The 14,193-nt window shown below is 38.6% G+C and overlaps 1 protein-coding gene across 2 annotated transcripts in view; it reads left to right on the top strand.

The window, feature by feature from the left end:
- Positions 1-12,720, top strand: part of LOC129729639 (hemicentin-1-like) — a 209,840-nt gene extending 197,120 nt beyond the window's left edge. For both annotated transcript variants that reach the window (XM_055688358.1, XM_055688359.1), the window contains exons 6-9: positions 1-366; positions 424-795; positions 10,069-10,572; positions 10,635-12,720. In XM_055688358.1, the coding sequence (XP_055544333.1) occupies positions 1-366; positions 424-795; positions 10,069-10,259 (929 nt within the window). In that variant the 3' untranslated portion in view covers positions 10,260-10,572; positions 10,635-12,720. The remainder of the gene's footprint in view (positions 367-423; positions 796-10,068; positions 10,573-10,634) is intronic.
- Positions 12,721-14,193: the final 1,473 nt, after the last annotated feature.

Here is a 14,193-nt window from a genome sequence, read left to right as displayed (position 1 = left end):
TTGGACCTTCACTTATTCAGGAGGCTTCTTTTGTAGAACTGCACACGCTAATCGGTATCGGTGTATCGTGCATTGTGGCGGGTATTTTCGTCGTTCTTTTGTTGCTGTTCTGTCGCTGCAAGCGAAAGCAATCGAAGGAAACGGCCAAAGCCAAGGAGTACGACATTGATTCCATTCATCCTTCGATTGTGGCCCAGCAGAATCAAGCTCCGCCACCGTACTATTCAGCTAGCAGTTTGGAAAATAAAGCCCTAGAACACTCGATGGATTTGGCGATGGATCAAAACGCAGCGTTATACGCTAGTCAGCAGACTTATGGATATCACCAGCAGAACGCAATGATGCCGCAGGTTCCGCAGAATGATTGTAAGCATAATCGATCTTTCTTTAGAATTTGTTGTAATAGATTTCTTTTCATTATAGGGTCCAACATGGGCTACGTGGAGAATTCGTACTCCAACTCAAACAACGGCGGCAGTGTAAACTCACAAGATTCGATCTGGCAGCTCAAGATGTCAGCGGCAGCTTCCAACTCGGCGAATATGATCCCACAGCACAATTATATGGACCAGCCACTGCAGCAGAACTACGGTTACGACCCGATGACGCACGGAGGCTACGGAGCGGTTGATGATTATGCTCCCTATCCGCATCTGATGACCACGGCTAGCCAGCACGGAGGCGATGATTATCACCATAATATGCGTAACAGCCAGAACCCGTCCCGCCAGGACTACTGCAGCGATCCGTACGCTTCGGTGCATAAGCCGAAAAAGAGGATGGATCAGCATATGGGTGAGTGTTGAGTTTTATTCCTCGTATAGTTGTTTCCACACTGTAACTTCAGACTGGCTCTATAGCACAGAACGGAAGGTCATCTGTGATACGAAAACTGCTAAGTGCTCAGTGAATTTTGAAGCGCTCCCTAGGGGTGGAAAGAACGCTTTTTACACGGAAAATAAACAGAATTTATACTACTTTTATCGAAATCAATCAAACAAACTGGTATAAATCTGTCGGCGAAAACACTACAGGTTAACCCTGCTAAGCATCTGTAAGAAGGAAAACACATTATTTCTAGGGGCTTGACAACTTTATTTCATGAAAAATATTTCGGTAATATTACACGATATTGGTTGATATATATATATATATATATATATATATATATATATATATATATATATATATATATATATATATATATATATATATATATATATATATATATATATATATATATATATATATATATATATATATATATATATATATATATATATATATATATATATATATATATATATATAAATATCTATCATTTATTTATCACATTAACTTCCCAACCATAGCGTATAGGACATGGTGAAACGGTTTGATCAACTAGTAGGCACGAGCGGGGAGGCGTTCTCTTGTTTTTTTACGGTTGGAGACGAAGCATCACCAAGCGACAGCAAATAACTTTTTCTACTTGTTAATAGATTCTTACTAACTAAGCAAATGAAAATCGCAAATTCATGTGTTTTAAGTTGTGAATTGCTTCTAAAATGAATAAATATCAGTAGCAAGGTATATAGCTTTACCGGATTTATAATTTGAATGCATCGAAATAGTATATTATAAGATGCGATGAATTTTGCTCATCGGTTGTTTTAATAAACAACTTTAGTTTTTGGCATTTTTTTTGCAATATAGCAGGTTGTACGTTTGACATACCGTTTTATTATGTTTCTATACACCAACATCACAACGACGAGAATATGACTTCAAAGAGTTTTGATGTAACTAGAGGAGTGTCTGAAAATGCAAGAATAAACAGTAACAATGAATACAATCGAATTTTGCTCGTTGCACTAAATTCGTAGCCCAACTAGTGAAAGACTTTCACTCGTTGGGTTGAGCTATCCAGGTTGCAAGATGACACCGGTTGTTTCTTTTTGTTAGGCTTACCAATCACCTATTGGGTTACGCAGTGTCTTGCCCCTAGCATCCTTCAAAACAGCTGACTCAGATACCGGCATAGATAATCGTAGAACTATTCCTTTATTGTTTTTCAGTAATCTACTTCTTTTAACTGTGAAAATAATCAGATTATTAACACTTAACCTTATTCTGCTTATATTTATTTAAATGGCATGTCGCATGTCGCATCAATGAGTAGAAACCTATATTCTCCAGAATTGACTAGAGTCAATCGGCAAAACATGTAATTTAATCTAATAAGAGGATGAAACTAGTTTATAAATTTCATTTCCGAATAAAGATGTGATTCATTTATTATAAATATTCGGAAAGTTTGCGTTAAAGAATCCATCTGTGCCATGATTTTTAAAAACTCAAAGTACTTTCTTGAGTTGAAAAAAACTCACGAGCTGCATTTTATATTTTAACAATTTTCAAAAATAACCGTCGATAACACATGGTACAATTGTAAATGGAAGAATTGCAACATTAACGGTTTAAAACGCACGATTTTTCAATAACATTGATTGCTGTTTGTGTTTCAAATCAACATTTGTCGATTACAATACCTTCGTTACACTATTGTAATATGACAAACTCCACAAATGTGAATAATTGTGAATTTTTCCCAAAACGTTTTTGCATCGAACGTAATAGATTGTATTAAACGGGTTAAACTGTTGAAATAACCGTTAATTCAAAACATTGAATAAATTATGCCACATTATACCCCTGGCAAAGCAGCATAAACGTACACGACAAATATATATTGCCCGAGAGCACAGAAAATTCAATTGTCATTTTTCAGTCCTTTTTGTGTGCACATTCCGTTCGATTATATACCTGAAGTTGACCTTCCGTTCTGTGTCTATAGTCTAGAACTTCCATTTTAGAACCGCTGACTAAATCTCAAGACTGTATTCTGTTCAAAAACTGTAGATTAGAAAAGAGGTTCCCAGATCGTGCTCCCCGTAGGACTTGGAACCCCGCAAAATATTTAAGGTGGTGTGAGTTTCTGATAAAAACAGAAACCGACTTAAAAAACTGAATTTGAAATGCCGGTGCGGTGCCGAATATTTTAGCTTGAAAAGGTGCTCCGTTGAGCAAAATATCTGAGAACCCCTGGATTAAAACTGCAATTATAACCTAAAATTTCACACTGGAATCAGCTCGAATTTGACTTCCAAACTGTAATTATGTATTGAATTCCGAGATAAGTATTCGGAATTATAGCTCCTGTCGGGAACTTAAGCTTTATTGGGACTGATCTACTGACTAAAACTCCAGACTAGATTTTCTGATTACAATTGTTACTGATAACCACGCTATTGCAGTAAACATTGACGACAAAGCACCTGCTAATAAATATCGTTTTTTTTTATAATTTTGTTTAACGGTAGGGCTCAAAATTTTCGTTTTCTCGAAAAACGTCACGATGAAAAATTTCGGCTCAAACTGACTCCCAGAAAACGTGCTTCAAAACCGAAATCGTCGATATCCAATTATTTTACGCCAAATGTCGTAGAAATGCCGATATCGATTTTTTTTATGTCAAATGTCTGAAATTCAGAAAACGTCGGGATCTGGTGTTATTTCAAAATAAAAATTTTCGGAAAAAACGACTTTCTGGGAAATATTTGAGCTGGGAAACTCACTCATGTCCCCAGCAAACAAATTGGTTTATATAACTCGCGCTCAACCCTGTTAAGTGAACCCTTTTTTGGTAAAAAATGACCATATAAGATGCATGAATTTCGCCTATGTGTATAAATCTGGAGGCCATATACGTACATTGTAAAAAAATGGTTACGATTTTGTATAACTTCGCATGCTCTCTTGAACGGCCTCATTTGAAACTTTGTATTGCATTTTTTACGACTTAGAGGATTGACGCATTTTACAATTTAATATGACACGTTAAATGGCATTGTATATAACCTAATATTGCGTTTAGGATCTAAATTTTAACAAATTTAATGTTGCATCTTAAGTAATTTCAAACTTTACATGCACATTTGAGCGACTAAGAATTAACATCCTTATACGACTTCTTGTTTGCTGGGTCACTAGTCCTATTGTTTTTTTTTTGTTAGGGAATCAGAATAACGATGTCCATTATTGTGAACTTTTGTAATATAAAGAATCCTATTCTTAATTTCACTTCACCGTCAATCTCACCTCACGATGCTAATTTTTGGCACCTCACTTTAGGTGGAATCTGGAATAAAAGTGATGTAGGCGTGAGAGTGAAAAGTATTTTACGCGTAGTCGCTTCACGTAATAAGTACCTATATTCCTTTTTTTCAGTGGCTCAAATTGAAATTTTGTAAAGAAACTCCAGATTATAACTTCAACCTAAAAATCCGGGTTTGAATCTATAGCGTTGAAGTTTATTTTGGAGTTGAGTTGAAACTCTGTGAGTGAACTCTGAATTTGAGACTCGAAACTGAAATACAATTATGAACGTTGTTTTTAGCCTAGACCTCCAGTTTGGAGCTAGATTAGAGCTTGAGATTTGAATTCTAAACTGGAATATTGAATTCTTAAGATAAAAACGTTAGACTAGCAAACTAGATGTTCATAATCCCGATTCTTCAGGCCTTCACACTGAAACTAGATTAAAATTTTTGTATTAGTTCTAAATAAATATCCAGATTGAATTCCGGATTGAAACTTACGGAGACTGAACTGGAAGAACTCTACACAAAAACTTTGTTCAATACTACTTCCAGATTGGGAGTCTAAACTAGAAACTTTACAGAGAAACTGCTATTTCAAATCGAAGTTCAGTCGTGGACTGCATATTTAAGCTGTACATCGGAACGCTAGATATTCAAACCAAAACTAAAGACCGAATTCCTTATAAGGTTTGATTCTAATGGAAAAAACTGTAACTCTACATAAAAACTTTAGAGTCAAAAGAGCTCAAAAAGTAAACTTCCGACTTCGATTTCGAATGGGAATTTTATACTGGAACTTCAGACATAATTCCTTGGATGCTACATCTGGTGACGGAAACTTTTGACTGAACTTTGACAAAACTTTAAGCTGCAGCAAGACTGTAACTGCAGACCTGAAATAAAGAAACTCCACATTTCACAGGCTGGAACTTTATACCAGAACTATACTGCCGCTATCCGCATAACAATCCTATGTAAAATTCGGGTGTTTCCTTTTTTTTGCGGGAATGGGTCCTTTTTGATATGCTCTCCAAGAATAGCCATTAAAAAAATTAAGGTTTGATTCCCACAACCCCGATTTAAATGGCTATTCTTGAAGAGCATGGCAAAAACGACCCATTTCCGCAAAACACGAGTAAACACAAAATTTTACATAGGACTGTTATGCGAATAGCGGCAGTAAAGAATTATGAACATCCCTCTGTAACTCCTGGAGCAAGTTTAAAATTCAAATCCTAGACTGGGAATTTGGACTCGCTCTTCAACCTGTAACTTCTGATTCGACCTTCAAGTTAGATTTTACAGTGGTAGAATTTTAAGAATGAAATTTCAACTGTAAATTCCAATCTTGAACAAAATTTTGAACTGATACTTCCTACCGGGACTTCCAATTGGAACTTTAGACTGGGATTGAAGACTGACTTGGAAATCTGAAGTTCCACACAAGAACTCAGTACAGTTAATTCGGACTGAAATTCCAACTAAAACTTTACACAGAATCTTCCAATTCGAGCCTTTAAACCAGAATACCAAGAAGGAACCCCAAACGTCAAACTGGAGCTGTTGACCGGAGTTAGAACTCTAGTCTTGAACTTCAGACTTGCTTCCTAGCAATGTGATATTGGATATTCTGACTGCAATTTCTGGATTGACTGGAACTCCATTCTGTAACTCCTGGTTGGAATCACAAGCTCTAACAGTTAGATTGGAATTTCAGATTTGAAAATGAAAAATTCCATACAGTAATTCCAGGCTAGAGCATTATACTAGAACCATCGACTGGAGCACCTTAAGTGTAGGTAGATTGGGTTTATAGATATGAACATCACACTGCAGCTTCTGGACCTAGTAATTCCCAGACATGAAATCTAAACGTGAATCCGGATTTGAAATCTCCAGACTTCAAACTGCAACCTTTTACTAGAACCTTTATCTCAAACTTCGTTTTGAACACACACTAATAGGCGCAAGAAAATCAACCCACATTTGAAATCGAAGAATAACAAAAACAAATAATTAATAGTCAATTTGGCCCTCTTCGATCTCGGTTTTGGAAGTCCAGCTCTTCCCAAGCTTTCTTCAATGATAGTTTAGTTTGTTCTTAACATCAGTTTTGTACACTTACTTACTTATTTACTTAAATTGCCGTAGGTCCTAGGACATGATCTACATAACGTGATTCCGTCATCTAGATTGGCCCATGGTATTTTCACTTCTTCTCGTCTCGTAACAACCGGATTCAAGGTGAGAACCAATTTTGCAGGGTAGCTGTCCGTCGTTCTCACAACGCGCCCTGCCCATCGTTTCCGTAAAGATTTGACCCCTTTCTGGATACTGGGTTCACCGTAGAGTTGCGCAAGCTCATGGTTCATTCTCCGTCTCAACACTCCGTTCTCCTGTAACCCAGCAAAGAAGGTTCTTAGCACCCGTCGTTAGAAAACTCCGAGTGATTGCAGGCCCTCTTAAAACGTTGTCCACGTCTCATGTCCGTAGAGAACAACAGGTCCAATAAGCGTTTTGCACAAGGTGCGCTTTGCGTGGGTTCGACCGTAATTTTTTGTGGAGCCCATAGTAGACACGACACCCTCTGATAATTCACCTCCTAATTTGGTATCGTTGCTCCTAGTCACAACTGAGCCAAGGTACACGAACTCGTCAACTACCTCAAACTCATCACCGTCGTTTATCACAACACTACCTAGGCCTGCCCTGTCGCGCTCAGCACCACCCGCTAGTGTGTACTTCGTTTTAGCGGTATTAATCTTCAATCCAATCTTCTCTGCATCACATTTTAGTCTGGTGAACTAATTTGCCACCGTCTCGCGTGTCTACTCCCGTTCGGCACACAACACCTTCTAGCGCAATATTGGACAGCCCTCAGGAAAAACCATTACCTTGTTGAAGTCCCCTGCGGGGTCCGTATGGGTCGGATAGACCACCCGAAATCCTCGTAGCCTTAATCAGTCTGGTGAGCTTCACGGAGAAGCCGTTCTCGTCGAGTATTGTCCATAGCTCTTCACGATCAACCGTGTCATAAGCGGCTTTGAAGTCGATGAAGAGATGATACGTAGGGACTCTGTATTCGCGCCATTTCTGAAGGATCTGCCGCAGAGTTAAGATCTGGTCCTTCCGCTCCTTCGGTAGGCATTCCGTCCGTTCCAGCTGCCTTGTTATTTTTAAGTCGCCGGATGGCATCATCAACTTCGCCTATTGATAGGGATACCACATCTCTGTCGCTTGCTGCACCGACAGAGTCTCCTGCGTCGCTGTTTTGGTCTCTTGCCTGTACGCCATTCATAAGTTCATTGAAGTGCTGTCTTTGTCTTCCGATGACCTCACGATCATCTGTCAAGACACTACCCTCGTTATCCCTGCACATTTTGGCTCGCGGAACAAAGTTTTTGCGGGATGCGTTGAATTTCTGATAGAACTTTTGTGTTTCATTAGAGCGATACATCTGTTGTAGTTCTTCGAACTCCGCTTTCTCCTGGCGGCACTTTTTTCTTGGAAGAGTTGGGTATGCTGTCTCCGTTTCTGTTTGTATCGCTCCATGTTCTTACGGGTATCTGCCGACATTCCTCGTCAAACCATTCCTTACGTTGACTCGGTTCTTAGAGGGGCTCTAGAGGGGCTTCTTTCAGCTTGTTCTCTTCAGGTAGTGCAGCTTCGAGAGAAAGCGTGTAGTTCTTGGCATCGTTGGGTTGGTTCAGCCACGGATAGTTGGCGTATCTTCCCCATCACTAGGTAATCTGAGTCGATGTTAGTACTCCGACATGTTCCCCAGGTCTGATATCCAGGTGCATCGATGTTGGAAGCTATGCTGGAAAGGTGCTACGTATGGTCATGTTCTTGGAGACGTACAAGTCGATTAGTCCCAGGCCATTTCCATAATGTTTTGGGCAGCAATCGTTTTCACGTTACAACTGCGCGTAGAACTCGTCTTTGTCGCCATCAGTACTTCTGGGGTAAGGGGTTGTGCCCATTTATAAAGCTAATGTTAAAGAATTGTTTTTTGATTCAGAACCTGCACGTTCTGGGGTTATCGGCCACCACCCGATTTTCCGCTTCTGCATATCACCCATCACTATAAAAACTGTGCCCAGCTCAAGTGTGTCATGAAAACTCTTGTAGATGGTGTGTCCATCCCTATACATACGCACCATCGTCCCTTTCCAGCACACCTCCTGCAACGCTACGATGTTGAGCTTGCGGTTTTTCAATTATTCGGAAAGTACACGGAACTTCCAAGGAGGGATCGGCAGTTCCGTGTTTCGAGTATCTAATTGTTAGGTCGTCTTCGTCGCCTAGGTTTTGGCTGATTATTCTGGTTCGAATTTTCTGTTATAGCGTTCGTTGCTTTTTGTTTTCCGGGGTGCAGGCTTGCAAGGATCGCGATTAACCCCACTTTCTCGCAGATTTGGATATAACGCGTGTGGGTGCGTTATTTATTCCCTTGTCAGCATGCGACCGGTAGTCCTACCGTGGTTGGTTACCCGATCTTTCTACTAGTTACTCGCATCTCAGTGCCAAAGAGGAGGTAGGGGTTCAGTAGCTGGGAGGGTAATGGCTCACATATAGGAGCCTTCGATCCAGTCATACGCCAACCGCCAGTTTTGTACACCTTATCATTTCAAATCGCCCACAAATTCTTAACAGTATTTTAATCGGGCCTTTGGGGTGGCCACACGATTGGTTTGATCTGGGCCAATTGGAAAGATGCTGCTGTTTTCTTTGCTGTATGCTTCGTCTTGCTAAAAGGTTGTCCTTCAACCCCATTTTCATTATTGATTTTTCCAGGTTCCCGCACAAAACGGCAACGCAACCATCAGCAGTCATAATACCGTTGACCTGCGTTAAGTTTCTAACCCTAGCTTACGAGAAACAGTACCTCACCATTATACTTCCGCCAATAATGTGCTTCGGTTGTAGATACCGGTCCTGGAGGTTCTCGTCACTCTTCCTTTACACTCGGAGCCGTTTTTTCGTTAAACAGCTCGAGCTTGGACTAGGTCAACCAAATATCGCGTTTTCAGAACTCCAGCGGATCGTTGACATGGCCTCTCACAAACTGAAATCGTTTGGTGAATTAGCTCTTTAGATCCTGTTTTGCCAAGCTTTATCGAATGAAATTGAAAAAATCCAACTTGTCTTTAATCACCCGAATGGGCGTTCGTGGGTTCCCGGATGACTAGCGTATCTGTTCTTGCGTTGGTCTTACGTCTTGGTTCTCTTCTTGACCACGCTGCCGAGCGCTTGATGCTTCCGGATAATCAGCTGAACCGCATTACGACTCACCTCACACTTCTCAGCATTGTTTTGTTGAGACTCCTTACGTTGGATGATACGCATAATCAAATTTCGGAACTGTGTTGAGATTTGCTTCTCACTCATTTTTCGGAAACTTTTCTAGGCACAAAAATACGTCACTACGTACAAAAAGTTGACTAAACAGTTATGAAAAATATATTTGTGTCAGATGTAAACAACCAGCTGTCAACACCGGGGGGTGCATGAATAAAAAAAACACGGTGAAATAAATTTATGCATGTGGATTTAAAACACTCGTTTAGATACAAAATCCATTGTTTTGTTTTTTTTTTCCAAATAATTAATCAACGATACTGAAATGGCGAAACGTTTCCTTAAAAGCACACAAAAAATGGCACACTTTGATTCCAAAAGCGGGTGTTTTTCATTGTTCAATGATTAATGATCAATAGATTATAAAGAATGTTCAGACTGAAATGCAAACTGAAATGCTTAAACTGCAAACATGAACTTTGGATTTAGACTAGAGCTTCAGACACGAGCTGTACGTGGACTTAAAAACTACTGTTCAAATCAACAAACATTTTTTGTTGATTCACCACATTGCTAAAGTGCTAATATTTCTAAACAATATATCTATTTTGACCTGTCGTTCCAGATTTTGTCGCCGAATCTCCGTACCACGATGTGAGTGGTCTGCCAGACCCGTACATGGAGCAGGATGAAGTCAAATCGCCCGGTCCCAATCAGCACCTCTCGATGAGCTACGATGACGCCCTGGCCCTGGAAAGTGGCTACTCTACACCGAACTCCCGCAATCGACGGGTCATACACGAAATTGTCGTGTAGACCGTATCCCCCGACGAACAACGAACAACGAGAAATATTTTGAGGACCAAACGCGAGGAACAAGCAACGAAAAATTTTAATGCCAACACATACAACGTACGCAGAATCTACGCTTTCACGCGCAGATTCCATAGTTCAAAATGACAAACATAGAAAGAGAGTAGCTATTGCAAATAACGTAACAATAATGCCGTTAACAGCTGAAACGACAGAGTTTATACTATTAATAGCAAAAAAAACAATAAAAGTAACGATCATCTGGACGGGAGGCTTCAGCCCGAGGGGCTTATTTGATCTCAAATAACTCTTTCTGGTAAGTTGATTCTTAAACGAAATTAGACTCGTAATAACCTTTTCATTTCTCTCTTCTTCCAGGGGCAATCGCTGGATGGTTTGGCCAAACTGTGATTGTAAATATATCCTTAAGCCTATTGGTAGGGTTGGAGCAGCAGCTATTTGTTTTAGAGTGAAGCTCTGTTTTTAATTGAAGAAAAAAAGTTATGAATAGTACCCGAATCAAACGTTGCTCAGAAAAAAATATATACAACGCTATATATGTATTAAATCGGATCGATTGAGAACCCGGTTCTGAGTCATCGTATAGAGGAAGTGACTTAAATGACGACGAAAATGTAATCTCAAGAAAGTGTATGCCGAACCGAATGTGCCATTCTTTGTCATACAATATCGATGATCGACGCTCACTGGACTGCATGACAGGAAAGAATTAAGTGATTATTTTATACGAAGAGTTTTGTACGGATGGCTCGAATATCAACTGAATGAGATTATTTTCAATCTAAACAGTAGCGCGGAAATAAATTTTGTGTACAGCTCCAAGTTGAATCGTTAAAGTCGAATAGTAGACGAGTATTTAGATAAGCAAAATGGTTTTATTATAAATAAGGCGAAATGGTGCCATTCACAGTTCATTTCAACCATCGTCGTGGCCACCGGTAAAAAACCCGGAGCGGGCACAACTTTGACGATGATCCAGGTTTGAAACGAATTATGATGAATCTTCCACCTGAATCTGCATACAAATTGCGTGACACATGACAATAATAAACTTAAGAGGTCATTTTAAGCAGCTTTTCCCCCTTAGTTTCCAACTCTACGTTTTCCGTTCTTTCCCTTTTTCGAAGCGTACAGAGGCAGTTTCCTTAGTTTGACCGAGTATAAAAATTACTACACCGTGGAAGAAGTAAAATTTGCATCAAACGCCTTAGAGCTTATTTAATTCATTGCCCGAACTAAAACAATGATAGAGATAGCAGAAGGCGAAACGCAGACCAGGGTCACGCGCGTGATACGAAACGAACCACATTGGCGTTCAAAAACAATCCTGCCCTCAGTGTACGTAACACTCTAAAAGTGCTCACTTTCGTGAGAGATTATTAAAAGTATGTAAAATGTAAATTAGTTTTCTTCGTATAAGACGTGCAAGACGCCTCACCATCTGTCCTTCTTTCCGAGTCCGTAACTTTTGTTTCCCTCCGTTAGTTTTTAGAATAGAAACAAGACATAAATACACTGGTTTTTAAGTTAGTAAGTTTACCTACACACTCCTCAATCTTCTATGGCAGTAGTTAGAAAACAGAGCGAGAACAAAGTTTGGCGAGAAACGAGTAATTAAAAACTTGTACATACTGAATCGAGTGAACGCGAAGTTGAAGTTGAGTTTCAGCTGTGTTTTCTGTAAAATAGTGAAAGAAAAATACGCGTTCATTACAGTTGCAAAATGTCCCACCTGCCACATCCACTCTCAGACTGTAAATACTGGACTAATCGTTTCGGTTCCCCTTTGCTACAACATCAGCGCGCAAGCCGGAAATGGTCGCGGTCAGGCGCAGCAGCAGGAGGCCCTACAAAATTGCCAACCTCCTTCCGCTGCTGGCGACAACCAACACACGAAACGCAGCCGCCGCGATAAAACCGAGGGGGTAGAACAAGCTGTTGATGAAAATGTCATCAACTTCTCTCGGCAATGCGATAACCAGTTCAGTCCAGTCCGGTCGGAGATGCTAAAGTTTCAAGCAATTTCTTAAAACATTAATTCAAAGTTTGTTAACGAAATGAAGTTTTGTTTTCGAGTAAAGCAACGAGAAAATAATAGGCAACTACTAGTACTTAGGGGCTACAGCGCGAAGCAGGAGAAATGGGAAACGTCTCAGTACCAATTACTGGAAAAATTCTGGCTCTCTAGCAAGCAGCAATAGGAGCCAGCCCTAGCAGCAATAGTGCCTAGAACAAAAAAATAATAATAATAATAATATGTTTAATCGGGAGCAGGAAACTTTTCCGCTTTCGCGTTATTGCTAGAATGAGTTTCGTGTAAATATTGACTGAAATTATTTTTACTTTAAGAGGAGCTACTTAATTTTTAGTTCATTTTGTAAGTAATTAGTTAGTTGCTAGCGTAACTTTTTCGATGATAACATAACGATAAATTTTATACAAATTGACTTGTGCTGTGTATATCCGAAAGCCGTCCGATAGGACAGGCCGTGTTGCGATGGTTGAAACATGGTTGCAGGCTACAGTTCGCAGTGATAGCAATTGCCAAAAGTTTTTCCCATTTCTACGATTACGTTGGAGTTGGCTTCGTCGGGCCTAGAGTTGGTAATAGTCGGAAACGTGTTTGAAGTTTCTTTACAACTTTTGTAAATTGTATTGTTGACATAGAACTTTGTGAGTAACGGAATTTTAAAATTATGCTCCGGAAAACGGTTTTAGATTTTTTTTTTGTGAAATGGTGAAAAATCGACAGGACGAAAATTTCAATATGTAAAAACATCAGCTTAGAAAAATTGGTGTCAATCCGCACACCCGGAGCCGGATGTAGGGGTGTCCAAGGGGGCCCCACATTTTGGGGTCCCCCACAAAAATCTAAAAAAACTCGTGACATTTTAAAATAACTGAAATTTAAAAAAAAAAGAAAAAGGGGGGCCCCCCATGCTTCATTCGGCCCTGCGCACACCGATTTGAAAAAAAAAAAACGAAACACCGTAGGATTTTGAGGTGCATAGTAGGGTCGTAAGATGACTTATACGGAACCAGCGTTAAAAATAGAGTGCGCTACCCTTATATAAAATACCTGAGCCTATTCTAGAGACGTTAAATTGTCATTTAACACAGTCATCCACGATATAAGACACCTTGCTTTTATCACCTAGTACATAGTATTTATAAACCTTTCTTATAGGCATTTAAGACAATTTTCGCAGACAAACATTAGCAGTCACAAAACATTTAAAAAAATAACAATGTTATTCCATTTTACGGTACTCATTGGTTCTAAAACTTACTATAAACATTTATTCGAAACAATTTATGCTTCAAACACAATTCCTGTATTTTAATTTGAAGACATCTAAAAAATATTACGTTGTATCGAGATATGACTGCAAGACAAAATATTTCGATTTCTCCTTAAGAACCAGTACAGTTGCTATATTAAAAATTAAAATTTCTAATTTTTTTTTTTGGTTGGATGGAAGTCATTGTGACAGACATTTATCAAATCTAAGAGTAAAAATGCAGACTGATCATAATGTATTTAAATGGGGAAGCCTTCATTTAAATTACGTTTTCATATGATTTCAAATATATTAGAATGCTTCGTCATTCTTATTCCAGATATATATATATATATATATATATATATATATATATATATATATATATATATATATATATATATATATATATATATATATATATATATATATATATATATATATATATATATATATATATATATATATATATATATATATATATATATATATATATATATATATATATATATATATATATATATATATATATATATATATATATATATATATATATATATATATCTGGAATAAGAATCTTTTATTTACAATATTTTTGATATTTTGCATTTCTCGGAAGATTCTCAAACTGTGAA

The sequence above is a fragment of the Wyeomyia smithii genome, chromosome 3 (assembly GCF_029784165.1).
Source record: "Wyeomyia smithii strain HCP4-BCI-WySm-NY-G18 chromosome 3, ASM2978416v1, whole genome shotgun sequence".
Taxonomy (NCBI): domain Eukaryota; kingdom Metazoa; phylum Arthropoda; class Insecta; order Diptera; family Culicidae; genus Wyeomyia; species Wyeomyia smithii.
Note: the sequence above shows the minus strand (reverse complement) of the source record. Positions and strands in the feature narration are given on the sequence as shown.